Source organism: Ranitomeya imitator, chromosome 2 (assembly GCF_032444005.1).
Source record: "Ranitomeya imitator isolate aRanImi1 chromosome 2, aRanImi1.pri, whole genome shotgun sequence".
Classification (NCBI taxonomy): Eukaryota; Metazoa; Chordata; class Amphibia; order Anura; family Dendrobatidae; genus Ranitomeya; species Ranitomeya imitator.
The window spans coordinates 623408691-623424677 of NC_091283.1; the positions used below are offsets into that span (position 1 = coordinate 623408691).

Below are 15987 nucleotides of genomic sequence, written 5' to 3' on the forward strand. Positions count from 1 at the left end.
GACATGTGGGAAATGTTATTTATTAAGTATTTTGTGTGGCACAACTCTCTGATTTAAGGGCATAAAAATTAAAAGTTTGAAAATTGAAATTGAAAATCCTCACCATCTATACCTATTATCTAGGGTTTCTCTGCTCACTTACTGTGTCAAGAGGTAAGACAAGGGAAGGTAAACTGTCAATAGGCCCAGGAGCAGGACAAAGTAAAACTGGATTCTCAGGGTTGATTCTTGAAATAATTTTTTGGAGACATCACACAGATGGATCAGGGAAAACTAAGAAAATGAAATGAACAGATCAATATGTGAGATACATTAATATACTCAAAAATCCCAATTTCATACACTCATCAACATTTTATGCTAACCCCAGATCTTCATCCCTTTTGCACATTCTCAAGCCTCATTCAGACAAACTTGTTTCTATCTGATAGAATATGTGCCCATAATAGGCTACAGGAATGTTCCATGTTTTTTCATGGACCCTGTGTCGGTGCAAAAATCAGAGACATGTCCATTTTCTACCGGCATCATTGGTAAAACATACAAATCATGGCTCACGAATGGCATCAATGTATAGTCTGTGTCCTGGGTGGGTTGCCAATGATGGGAAAATCTTTGTAATGTATTTATTCATGTGTGAAAATAACTGATGGCAAAAACATGTCAAACACAGATGAAACTCGGATCCAAAACATTGATAACACTCGGATAATTTTTTGCGAAAGTGAGCAAACACAGACAACCGAGTGAGGAGTTATGGGGATTTTTAGCATGGACTTCATGGAATTCTTTGTAATGCACCAAGGTGAAATCTGCTGTATCACATTTGCTGTGGATTTCCACTTGTGAACCGTCTTTGTGTTGTGGATTTTCCGTGAGAAGCTCACCTTTCATATTGCATAAATCATAATGTAATATAATAATATGTATACATGTGGCCAGGTTTTGTTTTCAGACCTTTTTAATATAGAATGTGATGAAGATAAAGATGAGGTTGAGCAGTGGTAGTAATGGGGCATAGAACATTCCTCCCCACACTAACGTCTGACCATACACTGCATCCAGCACATTCTGAGATAGGTGAAATCTTTCCTTTCCAAGCCAACGGATCACCCAACACTGGTATCGGGAAAACAGGAATCTGGCAAATATGAAGGAAAGAAGTAAGAGATGGTTGGAAATAGAAGACAGCATTTGTCATTAAACATATTGTATCTGACCACGTCATCAACCCAGAAGACATATGTGCAGACAGCCATACTAGGTCCTAAGATTAAAGGGGACCTGTCAGCTGATTCATGCGGCCTGATCCAGTGACAGGGTCCTTAATTACAAACATATATGTTTTACTCTGAGAAGTGTTTCAGGAAAAAAAAAAACTAGAAAGAATGGATGGGAAAGATGACTAGACCTAGAGTGGTGTCCATGCCAGTATTTCCTCCTAGGCTCTGCTAAATGGTACCCTATAGGTACAGACCCATCAGTCTAGCTGAGCAGGTGGGAAGAAGACAGTTAGGGCATATTATCTCGTCCTTAGTGGCTTTTTCAACTGTTTTACTCTGAAGTTGTGCAGTGTTTCAGAGTCACACTAATGAATAAAAAATCGGTCCAATGTTGATCCAGAAGTAGAAGTAGGGCAAGTGTACAGTAATGCGAGAACAATGTGATTTTTATCAACTAACATCCATATGCAATCCGTGCACAATGCGTATTTAACTTAGTGTTTTACATCCTGTAATTATCTATGTAATTTAAAGCTAGTTTTAAAATAAAAAATACAGAGATAGATAATAAATAGAATAGATAATTACAATAGATAGAAAGATGTCCGTGAGATACATAATTAGTGTCGTGCGCGTGTAGCTTACTATACATGTATTTAGCTATTAAATAAATAAATGGAAAAAAAATGATGTGGGCTCCTCCCTATTTTTAAAAACCAGCAAAAGCTAAGCAGACAGCTGCAGGCTGATATTAATAGGCTGGGACTACGAAGAAGTGGATCATTGTGAGACCTCCATTTAGATTACAGGGAACCGGTGTGGATTTTTTTTTTAATAAATGGGTGAAAGAGAGAAATTGTCAGAGAGAGATTTTTACAAATATAGGATTTTTGTGTCTGTGTTTATTTCTTTTGACTATGGGGTTAGTAATGGGGTTGTCTGACAGACACCTCTCCATTACTAATCCCTGAGCTTGAAATCAGCAGACAATACACAGCCCCAAAATTATTACCCCAACTGCCAGCATACCAGGGAAATCGGGAAGAGCTGAGGCAAATGGATGCATCATTTCTGGGGCGGCTGAGGGCTGGTGTTATTAGTCTGAGAGGGAGCCAATTTCCATGGACCTTCCCAGCCTATTAATATCAGCCCAAAGATGTCTGCTTAGCTTTTGCTGGTTATTAAAAATAGGGGGCCCATGTCATTTTTGTAGGGTCTCCCTTTTTAATAACCAGTAAAGGCATGACATTAAATTTCCGCATGACATCTATCTATTGTATCTATCTATTCTATATCTCTATTCTATCTGTCCATTCTATATATCTATCTATTCTATTCTAACAATTTCGGCTGTGAATTTACTGTACTTGGCTGATGAACTGTCAGGTGTCCTTTGTGTTTTTTCCTTAAAAAATAGGACGACACATGCATTGGTCTGTGTACCTTGCAATTTTTATTATCGGACATTCTACGCAGCTAAGTGCAGTAGGTCTGTATTTACCTGCGAGGCAATTGTAGAACCAAAAGTTCTACTAGTAGTTTAAGAAAGTTAAACATGGACAACTTGTAGAATTCTTGCCCCACTGAGGTCTCCCAGCACTGTGTGGACAAAGCAGATGTAGTAAATAACATGTTAAGGGATTATAGAAAATAGAAAAAGAGGTTTTGATTTTTTTTTTCCAAAATCCGTATCACATGTATTCAATGGCTGTGTTGTTGGAAGGCCCCATGAGGTTGATCTCAAATAGTAGACATTTGAGTGAATAAATAACCCACCCATTTTCCTGTAATATCTTGGAGGCTGATAATTTTTGATTCTTCACTGGCTGTGAAGAAATCGGCGTCTATTTGAAAGCATACAGCATATTTTAATATAGCTAACCACCAATTAAATTAATTATGTAAAAGGCACACTGTCCATTACATAGAACCACTTACCGGTATCTATATTTCAGTTCAACATTAGGTATACTCCAGCATATGGGTGACACAGTTATTTAACCTCTGCACCTTGTTTTACTATCTCTGTTGATACCACTGATATTTATATAATAATTGGGTGAATTGTTCACCTTGGATAGGATTAGAATCAACTGGACAACTACAGGTCATTGACCTAGTTCCCATTCATTCGCTGGGGTTTACAGCCACGAGCACAGCTGCATTAGCAGAGCTCCTGGCTGTAAAAAAAATTAACCCCTTCAGATGGATATACAATAAAATATTACAACAAACGGTGTGCTTATTTCATTAAAATACTTTTTAATAATGTGTGTGTGTTTTTTTAACTCTTTCATACTATTGGATTAATAATGGATAGGTGTCATAATTGACGCCTCTCCATTATTAACCTGGCTTAATGTCACCTTACAATAGCAAGGTGACATTAACCCTTTATTACCCCATATCCCACTGCTACACGGGAGTGGGAAGAGAGTGGCCAAGTGCCAGAATAGGCGCATCTTCCAGATGTGCCTTTTCTGGGGTGGCTGGGGGCAGATGTTTTTAGCCAGGGAGGGGGCCAATAACCGTGGACCCTCTCCAGGCTATTAATATCTGCCCTCAGTCACTGGCTTTACTACTCTGGCGGAGAAAATTGCGCGGGAGCCCACGCCAATTTTTTCCGCCATTTAACCCTTTAATTTAATAGCTAGAACAGCCAAAATTTGCACATACACACTACTAACATTAGTAGTGTGGAATATGCAAAAGAAGGGGGATATGACATGGTTTACTGTATGTAAACCATGTCTCATATCATGTCGGGTTTAGGAAGGAGATAGCAAAAGCCGGTAATTCAATTACGGTACCGGCTTTTAAGCTATCTAGCGCTGGATGAAATATTAATATATATACATATATGTGTCTCAATGACATATGTATATATATATATATATATATATATATATATATATACCTATTCTATGTGTACACATTTATTCTACCTATTCTATAGTAAGCTGTCAGTGTGATTTTACTGTACACCGCACTGAATTGCCGGCTTTTCTCTCTAACACCGCTGCGTATTTCTCGCAAGTCACACTGCTGGTCCGTGTGTAATCCGTATTTTTCGGGCCCCCATAGACTTGCATTGGCGATTTTTTTGCGCAATACGGTGTCAAACGCAGCATGCTGCGATTTTCTACGGCCGTAGAAAGCCGTATAATACGGATCAGTAAAATACGGCAGATAAGAGCTGGGGCATAGAGAATAATTGGGCCATGTGTAATGCGTGTTTTACGGACGTATTTAATGCGCTCATACGTCCGTAAAACTCGCTAGTGTGACGCCGGCCTAAGGAGTATGAGGAGTAGATGGTTTCCATACCATGAAACAGTTAAAAGAAGTGAAAAAAAAAACACTGAATATGTGCACAGCAATGTAATTTTTACATTGCTATACACTATGTTCATTTTTTACGGCACTTTTTATGTGTGTTCCAGGCGGAATCTGAAGAAGATGTTGCGTGCGTAAACCCTAAAAAGGCTATGTGCACATGTAGATGGAACCCCTGCGGATTTTTTCGCACCTGTTTTGAGAAATCCGCAGGTAAAAAGCACTGCATTTTACCTGCGGATTTACCGCGGATTTTATGCGGTTTTTGTGCGGATTCCACCTGCGGTTTTCACCTGCGGATTGCTATAATGGAGCAGGTGTAAACCGCTGCGGAATCCGCACAAAGAATGAACATGCTGCGGAATAAACAATGCAGCATTTCCGCGCGTTTTTTTCCACAGCATGTGCACTGCGGATTTTGTTTTCCATAGGTTTACATGGTACTGTAAACTCATGGAAAACTGCTGTCAATCCACAGCGTCAAAACCACTGTGGATCCGCAGCAAAATCCGCAACGTGTGCACATATCCAAACACCTCTGGAAGGGGCTTTTCTCTTGTGAGACATCTGCTGTTAGAACATATTCATGAGGTAGTCAGCACATATCCTTTAATGAATATGGATGATTCTAAAATATAATTTCCAATATTTATGCCCATTTGCAATGCTTCAAAATTTTCTAAAAAGAAACAGACATGGTAGAATGTTGCAGCTAAAATAAGTGGTATTTCACGTGGGTGCAACAACAAAAAAAACACATGGGTGACCAGTTAACTGCTGTGACATTGCCAGCTGCCATTCTGGGTGTAAGGCTGGGGTCACACTAGACCGTAATACGGCCGAGTGCAATGCGATAAAAAATCGCATTGCACTCGGACCAATGTTACCATATGGGGCCGCTCCCACAAGCCGACTTTTTGTCGGCCGTTTTCCTCGGTCCGAGACAATCGCAGCATTGCGATTGTCTCGGACCGAGGAAAACTCTCGGCTCACTCGCACCCATATAAGCCTATGGGTGGGAGTGAGACAGCGCACACCACTCGGATATCATCCGAGTGATGTGCGCTATAAGCGGACCCCAGCAATGGAGGAGATGGAGAAATTCATTTCTCCGCCTCCTCCGCAGCTGTGCTCCGATCCTCCCTGTGTGAGAGAATCGGAGCACAGACGCATGACACTCGGCTCCTGCTCTGCTGCAAGCAGGAGCCGAGTGTCATTAGCATATTGCATCCGATGCTCTCGCATCGGATGCAATACGCTAGTGTGACCCCGGCCTAAGCATTGCAGTCTACTCATGGCACAAGTGTGCTCTTATAAATAGTTTAGAAATGCTGATGCTCACCTGAAATTTTATATTGTAGCCACACATCTGACATGGTGCCTTGGAAACTCCTAAGCATAGGATCTTTTGACCTAGAGTAAGTAAGAAGATTGCCAAAGTTCCGAGTCTGAGGAATACATACCTGTGCAAGGAAGATTTATGTTTAAAGCATTTTTATTGAGTTTCAAATACAGCAAGAAACAAAAGGCAAAATATTAGAGGTCAAGTATACACAGGAAAAAGCATTGAGGAGGCCAAGATGGTCAGGAGGAAAGCCATATCCACAAGTAGACTATAGTTGTTTAGTAACCTTCATCACTAAAGAGATCCCCTTCCCACAGCAAAGCATAATCCTTCTATATACAGGAGTAGAACGGGAAAAAGAAAAGTACAAAGAAATCTTGGTAGGAAGCTTTCTTAAAAGTAATTCTTAGCAGCAAGAAACAAGAAAAACTTCTAGATCAAAATAATAGTTCACGTATCTGCATCGTAAAATTACTGGACTGTCAGATGGATAGGCATTTAGTAGGATCATTTAAAATCCTCATGTGAAGACACACAGTATTGTATCTTAATTAAACAGACAACTGTTTTTAGCAAACCAAGAATAAAAGAATGTTATCTGTATGTTGGTGTCAGCTGCTGCTATGCAGTGAGATGCAAGCTGCAATAGATGGCAATAGAGTGGCGGAAGGACTGCACACTGCCAGAGCAGACCTGCAGCGCAGCAGCAAGGCTACCACCAGGTGGCAGCAAGATACTGAAGCAAGCCGGGTTAATTTTTGTCAGTAGTGCAGTACAAAAGGAATAAACAAACACAGAGTCAGAGACAAGCCAAAACGTCAATACAGGTCAGGAGCGGAAATACCAAAGACAAGAGATGAAAGCAGGTCAGGGTCCAAGCCGAGTCGTGACAGGAAGAGGGGAGTAAACAGATGCGGGCACAGTCAGCAAAGGCAGAAGGACAAATCAGGGTTTAAGCAGGGTCAGCTACTCACGCCGTAGGCAGAAACTATAACTGACACCGCCTGCAGGATGCAGCAGCAATAAATAGCAAACCTGAACCCAGAATGAGGCAGAGCAAAGTTAACCTCTGAAATGACCAGACCAGAAAAGGGGTAGACAGGACTCAAAACCCGTTCTGGATCATGACAGTTGGCTTTTGAATTTAAGTGTTGATTTCTGGTTGGTCAAGAAAACTGTAAATACTGAATGAGGCACACTTGTTAAGTCTAAAAATAGGTTACATACCTCTGTATAAAAAGACAGAGAGAGAGAGAGAGATAGTCAGAGATTCTGCCAAGACATCGATACATCCAAAGGACCAGAGACAGGACAGCAGCCAATTCATCATGGCACCATCACGAGGGACATGGATCTATCATTCTACAGGAAAAAAAAACCTTTTCTGTCCCAGATGGAAGAATACAGATCTGCTCCACTGACCAATGCTGAACAATGGATACCTCTGAGAAGACAGGTTGTGACTCTCGGGTTAACTGGCCTTGTACCTCATTGGACTGTCATCTTCTTATGCTTGTTGCTATCTCCTCTCTGTGTGCGTGCCACAGGTGGGGTAGCGACCCTGGAAGATCTGAAGTCACAGCTCCTATTATTCCGGCAAGTCAGCTGAAGGTTGAGGGTCATTAATGTGAACCATCTTGGGTATTGTGCTGGGACTGTTCTATGTGTTGTCTGTCTGTTTTGTGGATCAATAAAGCATTGCAACACTGTTTTACCCTCATCCTGTGTTGTCTGAGTAGCCTTATGTCCACGTTAAAGGGAGAGTGGGCATTCGGCAGGATGATCCCTGGTCCATGTTGTTCTGGCTAGTGGACTCGAGGTGCCTGCTGACCCCCTGTCTCTCCACATTATGGTGGCAGCAGTGGGATACTACTCAGCCCGGCAGATCCATGGGCGCTGTAGGTGACTGGTATTCTCAGACACCGTCCAGGGTTCCACAACCAGGGAGGTATACAGAAAGACCCAGCAGACCATTGATGAGGCATGCACAGCAAGTTTCGGGCATCACTAGGTCCAACCCAACCAACTCAGCCTTGGGAAGATGTATAGCCTCAACAAGAAACAGAAACTACAGAAGCTGTGACAGCTTTGATAGATTGAACTAGATTTAATACAGGAACTAGGGAATGTGGAGGAAGCCACGTGTGGGAACAATGAATACCAGTTGTTTCTCATCAATTATGTGTGGAGTTTATTTTCACAAGGAGGACATGGAATATGCTCTCAGGAAAGTGGATGATAGAAAGTTTTGTGTCATAATGGTGAGACCTCTTGCATTCATGGCTGTGCTTAAAGGGAACCTATCACCCCCAAAATTGAAGGTGAGCTAAGCCCACCGGCATCAGGGCTTATCTACAGCATTCTGTAATGCTGTAGATAAACCCCCGATGTATCCTGAAAGATGAGAAAAAAGGTTAGATTATACTCACCCAGGGGCGGTCCCACTGCGGTCCGGGTCCAATGGGTGTCACGGTCCAGTCCAGGGCCTCCCATCTTCTTATGATGACGTTCTCTTCTTGCAGTCATGCCGCGGCTCCAGTGCACGCGTACCTTGTCTGCCTTGTTGAGGGCAGAGCAAAGTACTGCAGTGCGCGGGCGCCGGGAATGGTCAGAGAGGCCCAATGCCTGTGCACTGCAGTAATTTGCTCCACCCTCAACAGAGCAGACAAAGTACGCTTGCGCAGGAGCCGCGGTGTGAATGCAAGAAGAGGACGTCATCGTAAGAAGATGGGAGACCCCCAACCGGACCGCAACACCCATCGGATCCGGACCACAGCGGGACCGCCCCTGGGTGAGTATAATCTAACCTCTTTTTCTCCCTGATGCCAGTGGGCTTAGCTCACCTTCGATTTTGGGGGTGACAGGTTCCCTTTAACCCCCAAGGGTGGTTTGCCTGTTAATGACCAATTTTTACAATTCTGACCACTGTCCGAATGGTATGAGGTAATAACTCTGGAACGCTTCCATGGATCCCGGTGATTCTGACAATGTTTTCTCATGACATATTGTACTTCATGATAGTGGAAAAATTTCTTTGATATGACTTGCGTTTATTTGTGGAAAAAAATGGAAATTTGGAAAAAAATTTGAAAATTTAAATCACAGAGATATGTCATACAAAATACTTAATAAGTAACATTTCCCACATGTCTAGTTTACATCAGCACAATTTTGGAACCAAACATTTTTTTGTTAGGAAGTTACAAGGGTTAAAAGTTGACCAGCGATTTCTCATTTATACAACACCATTTTTTTAGGGACCACGTCACATTTGCGGGGTCTATATGATAGAAAATACCCCAAAACTGCACCCCTCAAGGTGCTCAAAACCACATTCAAGAAGTTTACTAACCCTTGAGGTGCTTCAGAGGAATTTTTGGAATGAATATTTAACTTTTTTTTAACAAAAAATTTACTTCAGCTCCAATTTGTTTTATTTTACCAAGGGTAACAGGAGAAATTGTGCCAAAAAAGTTGTTGTACAATTTCTCCTGAGTTCGCTGACACCCCATATGTGGGGGTAAATCACTGTTTGGGCGCATGGCAGAGCTCGGAAGGGAAGGAGCGCCATTTGACTATTCAATGCAAAATTGGCTGGAATTGAGATAGGACGCCATGTCGCATTTGGAGAGACTCTGATGTGCCTAAACAGTGGCAACCCCCCATAAGTGACACCACTGTGGAAAGTAGACCCCCTAAGGAACTTATCTAGATGTGTGGTGAGCACTTTGAACCCCCAAGTACTTCACAGAAGTTTATAATGTAGTGCCGTAAAAATAAAAAATCATATTTTTTTCACAAAAATTATCTTTTTGCCCCCAATTTCTTATTTTCTCAAGGGTAACAGGATAAATTGGTCCCCAAAAGTTGTTGTGCAATTTGTCCTGAGTACGCTGATACCCCATATGTAGGAGTAAACCACTGTTGGCTAGAATTGAGATCGGACATTGGGGCTCGGAAGGGAAGTAGTGGTGTATTGGAATGCAAACTTTGATGGAATGGTCTGCGGGCGTCATGTTGTGTTTGCAGAGCCACTGATGTGCCTAAACAGTAGAAAATCCCAACAAGTAACCCCATTTTGGAAACTAGACCCCCCAAGGAACTTTTCTAGATGTGTTGTGAGAACTTTGAACCCCCAAGTGTTTCACTAAAGTTTATAACGCAGAGCCATAAAAATAAAAAAAATATTTTTTTTTCAACAAAAATAATTTTTTTTAGCCCCCAGCTTTGTATTTTCCCAAGGGTAACAGGAGAAATTGGACCCCAAAAGTTGTTTTCCAATTTGTCCTGAGTACGCCGATACCCCATATGTGGGTGTAAACCACTGTTTGGGCGCACGGCAGAGCCCGGAAGAGAAGGAGCACCATTTTACTTTTTCAACGCAGAATTGGCTGGAATTGAGATCAGACGCCAAGTCGTGTTTGGAGAGCCCCTGATGTGCATAAACAGTGAAAACCCCCAATTCTAACTCCAACCCTAACCCGAACACACCCCTAACCTGAATCCCAACCCTAACCATAACCCTAACCACACCCCTAACCTGAACACGCCCCTAACCCTAATCCCAACCCTAACCACAACACACCCCTAACCCCAACAGACCCCTAACCCTAATCCCAACCCTAACCATAACCCTAACCACACCCCTAACCTTGACACACCCCTAACCCTAATCCCAACCCTAATCCCAACGATAAACATAATCCAAACCCTAACCCCATCTCTAGCCCCAACCCTAACCCTAACTTTAGCCCTAACCCTAACTCTAATAGGAAAATGGAAATAAATACATTTTTTTTTAAATTATTTTTCCCTAACTAAGGGGGTGATAAAGGGGGGTTTGATTTACTATTTATAGCGGGTTTTTATAGCGGATTTTTGTTTCGCAGCTGTCACACACTAAAAGACGCTTTTTATTGTAAAAAATAGTTTTTGCATCACCAAATTTTGAGAGCTATAATTTTTCCATATTTGGCCCACAGAGTCATGTGAGGTCTTGTTTTTTGCGGGACTAGTTGATGTTTTTATTGGTACCATTTTCGGGCACATAACAGTTTTTGATCGCTTTTTATTATGATTTTTGCGAGGCAGAATGAATAAACAAACCAGCAATTCATGAATTTCTTTTGGGTGGGGCGCTTATATAGTTTCGGGTGTGGTAAAATTGATAAAGCGGTTTTATTCTTCGGGTTAGTACGATTACAGCATTACCTCATTTATATTTTTTTATGTTTTGGCATTTTACACAATAAAAACTATTTTATATAAAAAATTATTATTTTTGCGTCTTTTTATTCTGAGGGCTATAACTTTTTTATTTTTTTTGCTGATGATGCTGTGTGGTGGCTCATTTTTTGTGGGACAAGATGACGTTTTCATCGGTACCATGTTTATTTATATCTGTCTTTTTGATCGCATGTTATTCCACTTTTTGTTCAGCGGTATGATGATAAAGCATTGTTTTTTGCCTCGTTTTTTATTTTTTTATGGTGTTCACTGAAGGGGTAAACTAGTGGGACAGTTTTATAGGTCAGATCGTTATGGACGCGGCGATACTAAATATGTGTACTTTTATTGTTTTTTTTATTTACATAAAGAAATGCATTTTTGGAAAAATATTTATTTATTTTTTTCTTTATTTAGGTATTAAATACAGTGGGGCAAAAAAGTATTTAGTCAGTCAGCAATAGTGCAAGTTCCACCACTTAAAAAGATGAGAGGCGTCTGTAATTTACATCATAGGTAGACCTCAACTATGGGAGACAAACTGAGAAAAAAAAATCCAGAAAATCACATTGTCTGTTTTTTTAACAATTTATTTGCATATTATGGTGGAAAATAAGTATTTGGTCAGAAACAAAATTTCATCTCAATACTTTGTAATATATCCTTTGTTGGCAATGACAGAGGTCAAACGTTTTCTGCAAGTCTTCACAAGGTTGCCACACACTGTTGTTGGTATGTTGGCCCATTCCTCCATGCAGATCTCCTCTAGAGCAGTGATGTTTTTGGCTTTTCGCTTGGCAACACGGACTTTCAACTCCCTCCAAAGGTTTTCTATAGGGTTGAGATCTGGAGACTGGCTAGGCCACTCCAGGACCTTGAAATGCTTCTTACGAAGCCACTCCTTCGTTGCCCTGATGGTGTGCTTTGGATCATTGTCATGTTGAAAGACCCAGCCACGTTTCATCTTCAATGCCCTTGCTGATAGAAGGAGGTTTGCACTCAAAATCTCACGATACATGGCCCCATTCATTCTTTCATGTACCCGGATCAGTCGTCCTGGCCCCTTTGCAGAGAAACAGCCCCAAAGCATGATGTTTCCACCACCATGCTTTACAGTAGGTATGGTGTTTGATGGATGCAACTCAGTATTCGTTTTCCTCCAAACACGACAAGTTGTGTTTCTACCAAACAGTTCCAGTTTGGTTTCATCAGACCATAGGACATTCTCCCAAAACTCCTCTGGATCATCCAAATGCTCTCTAGCAAACTTCAGACGGGCCTGGACATGTACTGGCTTAAGCAGTGGGACACGTCTGGCACTGCAGGATCTGAGTCCATGGTGGCGTAGTGTGTTACTTATGGTAGGCCTTGTTACATTGGTCCCAGCTCTCTGCAGTTCATTCACTAGGTCCCCCCGCGTGGTTCTGGGATTTTTGCTCACCGTTCTTGTGATCATTCTGACCCCACGGGGTGGGATTTTGCGTGGAGCCCCAGATCGAGGGAGATTATCAGTGGTCTTGTATGTCTTCCATTTTCTAATTATTGCTCCCACTGTTGATTTCTTCACTCCAAGCTGGTTGGCTATTGCAGATTCAGTCTTCCCAGCCTGGTGCAGGGCTACAATTTTGTTTCTGGTGTCCTTTGACAGCTCTTTGGTCTTCATCATAGTGGAGTTTGGAGTCAGACTGTTTGAGGGTGTGCACAGGTGTCTTTTTATACTGATAACAAGTTTAAACAGGTGCCATTACTACAGGTAATGAGTGGAGGAAAGAGGAGACTCTTAAAGAAGAAGTTACAGGTCTGTGAGAGCCAGAAATCTTGATTGTTTGTTTACATAGTAACATAGTAACATAGTAACATAGTTAGTAAGGCCGAAAAAAGACATTTGTCCATCCAGTTCAGCCTATATTCCATCATAATAAATACCCAGATCTACGTCCTTCTACAGAACCTAATAATTGTATGATACAATATTGTTCTGCTCCAGGAAGACATCCAGGCCTCTCTTGAACCCCTCGACTGAGTTCGCCATCACCACCTCCTCAGGCAAGCAATTCCAGATTCTCACTGCCCTAACAGTAAAGAATCCTCTTCTATGTTGGTGGAAAAACCTTCTCTCCTCCAGACGCAAAGAATGCCCCCTTGTGCCCGTCACCTTCCTTGGTATAAACAGATCCTCAGCGAGATATTTGTATTGTCCCCTTATATACTTATACATGGTTATTAGATCGCCCCTCAGTCGTCTTTTTTCTAGACTAAATAATCCTAATTTCGCTAATCTATCTGGGTATTGTAGTTCTCCCATCCCCTTTATTAATTTTGTTGCCCTCCTTTGTACTCTCTCTAGTTCCATTATATCCTTCCTGAGCACCGGTGCCCAAAACTGGACACAGTACTCCATGTGCGGTCTAACTAGGGATTTGTACAGAGGCAGTATAATGCTCTCATCATGTGTATCCAGACCTCTTTTAATGCACCCCATGATCCTGTTTGCCTTGGCAGCTGCTGCCTGGCACTGGCTGCTCCAGGTAAGTTTATCATTAACTAGGATCCCCAAGTCCTTCTCCCTGTCAGATTTACCCAGTGGTTTCCCGTTCAGTGTGTAATGGTGATATTGATTCCCTCTTCCCATGTGTATAACCTTACATTTATCATTGTTAAACCTCATCTGCCACCTTTCAGCCCAAGTTTCCAACTTATCCAGATCCATCTGTAGCAGAATACTATCTTCTCTTGTATTAACTGCTTTACATAGTTTTGTATCATCTGCAAATATCGATATTTTACTGTGTAAACCTTTTACCAGATCATTAATGAATATGTTGAAGAGAACAGGTCCCAATACTGACCCCTGCGGTACCCCACTGGTCACAGCGACCCAGTTAGAGACTATACCATTTATAACCACCCTCTGCTTTCTATCACTAAGCCAGTTACTAACCCATTTACACACATTTTCCCCCAGACCAAGCATTCTCATTTTGTGTACCAACCTCTTGTGCGGCACGGTATCAAACGCTTTGGAAAAATCGAGATATACCACGTCCAATGACTCACCGTGGTCCAGCCTATAGCTTACCTCTTCATAAAAACTGATTAGATTGGTTTGACAGGAGCGATTTCTCATAAACCCATGCTGATATGGAGTTAAACAGTTATTCTCATTGAGATAATCCAGAATAGCATCCCTCAGAAACCCTTCAAATATTTTACCAACAATAGAGGTTAGACTTACTGGCCTATAATTTCCAGGTTCACTTTTAGAGCCCTTTTTGAATATTGGCACCACATTTGCTATGCGCCAGTCCTGCGGAACAGACCCTGTCGCTATAGAGTCACTAAAAATAAGAAATAATGGTTTATCTATTACATTACTTAGTTCTCTTAGTACTCGTTTCTGACCAAATACTTATTTTCCACCATAATATGCAAATAAATTGTTAAAAAAACAGACAATGTGATTTTCTGGATTTTTTTTCTCAGTTTGTCTCCCATAGTTGAGGTATACCTATGATGTAAATTACAGACGCCTCTCATCTTTTTAAGTGGTGGAACTTGCACTATTGCTGACTAAATACTTTTTTGCCCCACTGTATATATATTTTTACACGTTAATTTTGTCCCAGGGGGGACATCACTGTATAAAGTCAGATCGCTGATCTGACACTTTGCAGAACACTGTTTCAGATCAGCGATCTGACAGGCAATGAAGGAGGCTTCTCAGGTTCTGCTCTCAGCAGACACTGACAGGCCACCTCCCTGCAGGACCCTGAAGAACCCCGCAGCCATCTTGGATTCGGGGGCCTGCAGGGAGTAGACCCTCGGAACAACGCTTTCACATCACATTGTTCTGAGGGTCTCACGGAAGCATGCAGGGATGGACCGCTCTCTGCACTTTAACCCCCGAAACACTGCGATCAAACAAGATCACAGCATTCCGGTGGCATAGGGAAGCATCGCACAGGGAGGGGGTGCCATCCAATGTTTTCTCCAATCATCTGCACAAGCCCTAATAGGGATATATGACTACACAATGTTTGTTTCACACAAAATAACAAAAATGACTATATATAGTGTAATCTTCTATTGGAGCCACCTTTCAGAGGATTTTTTGCCTTTTTTTTTTCAAAATCCACATACCATGGACATCCTATGGAACAAAAATGAAGGCCACACACCGCTCATAAGAGACAGCATTGAGGCAAGGGCAGAGAAATGGGAAGAGTGAAGATAATTGGGTGCAAATGTATATATCATTTCTAAAAGTCCTTTGTCATAGATGAAAGCAGAATTTTATTACAGTAGAGACAAAGGACCAAAATGCATTCAGATGGGATCCTGGATAAACATACTGTATACCTTATGATGCGTGTCTTTTTGGAAAATTAGATGTAAAAATCACACAAGGCTGATTGTGGGTTACCAGGCAAGGTATGGAAACGTAATGTCTAACACACCAACTCCACCTTTAACAACTTCCCCCACACACACTTTTTTGAGGATCTATAAAAGACTCTTTAAAGTACCGATCAAAAGACAAGCAATATTGCAGCTGTATGGTACAATATGGTTGGTAAACCAGTGCCGTTAAGGGCTATGGAGAGCAAAGGATAACTGTAGTCATTTAAGGACAATGGTAAGCAGACAGGAACAAGTCCAGAAGATTGTAGAAAAATCAGGACATTAAAGGGGTGGTCTGATATACAAAGTAATTTTCATCCTATATCCTTATCTATTTAAGGAAGCACTGAAATGTTTATCCTCTTATGATGATTGCAATATATTATTATATAGCACTGTGTACTTACAATTGTTCATTTGCCTTTCTATACGTCTAAATCTTCTCTTTTCCATTAG

The 15987-nt window shown here is 41.5% G+C and overlaps 1 protein-coding gene across 3 annotated transcripts in view; it reads right to left on the reverse strand.

The window, feature by feature from the left end:
• The window catches only part of LOC138665226 (transmembrane channel-like protein 8), a 179796-nt gene that overhangs the window by 37562 nt on the left and 126247 nt on the right, over positions 1–15987 (reverse strand). For 2 of the 3 annotated variants that reach the window (XM_069752515.1, XM_069752516.1), the window contains exons 10-13: positions 5902–6022; positions 2725–2822; positions 958–1141; positions 143–273 (exon numbers count right to left, since the gene is read on the reverse strand). In XM_069752515.1, coding sequence (XP_069608616.1) covers positions 143–273; positions 958–1141; positions 2725–2822; positions 5902–6022 — 534 coding nt within the window. The remainder of the gene's footprint in view (positions 1–142; positions 274–957; positions 1142–2724; positions 2823–5901; positions 6023–15987) is intronic. The other variant, XM_069752517.1, reaches the window with a different exon arrangement.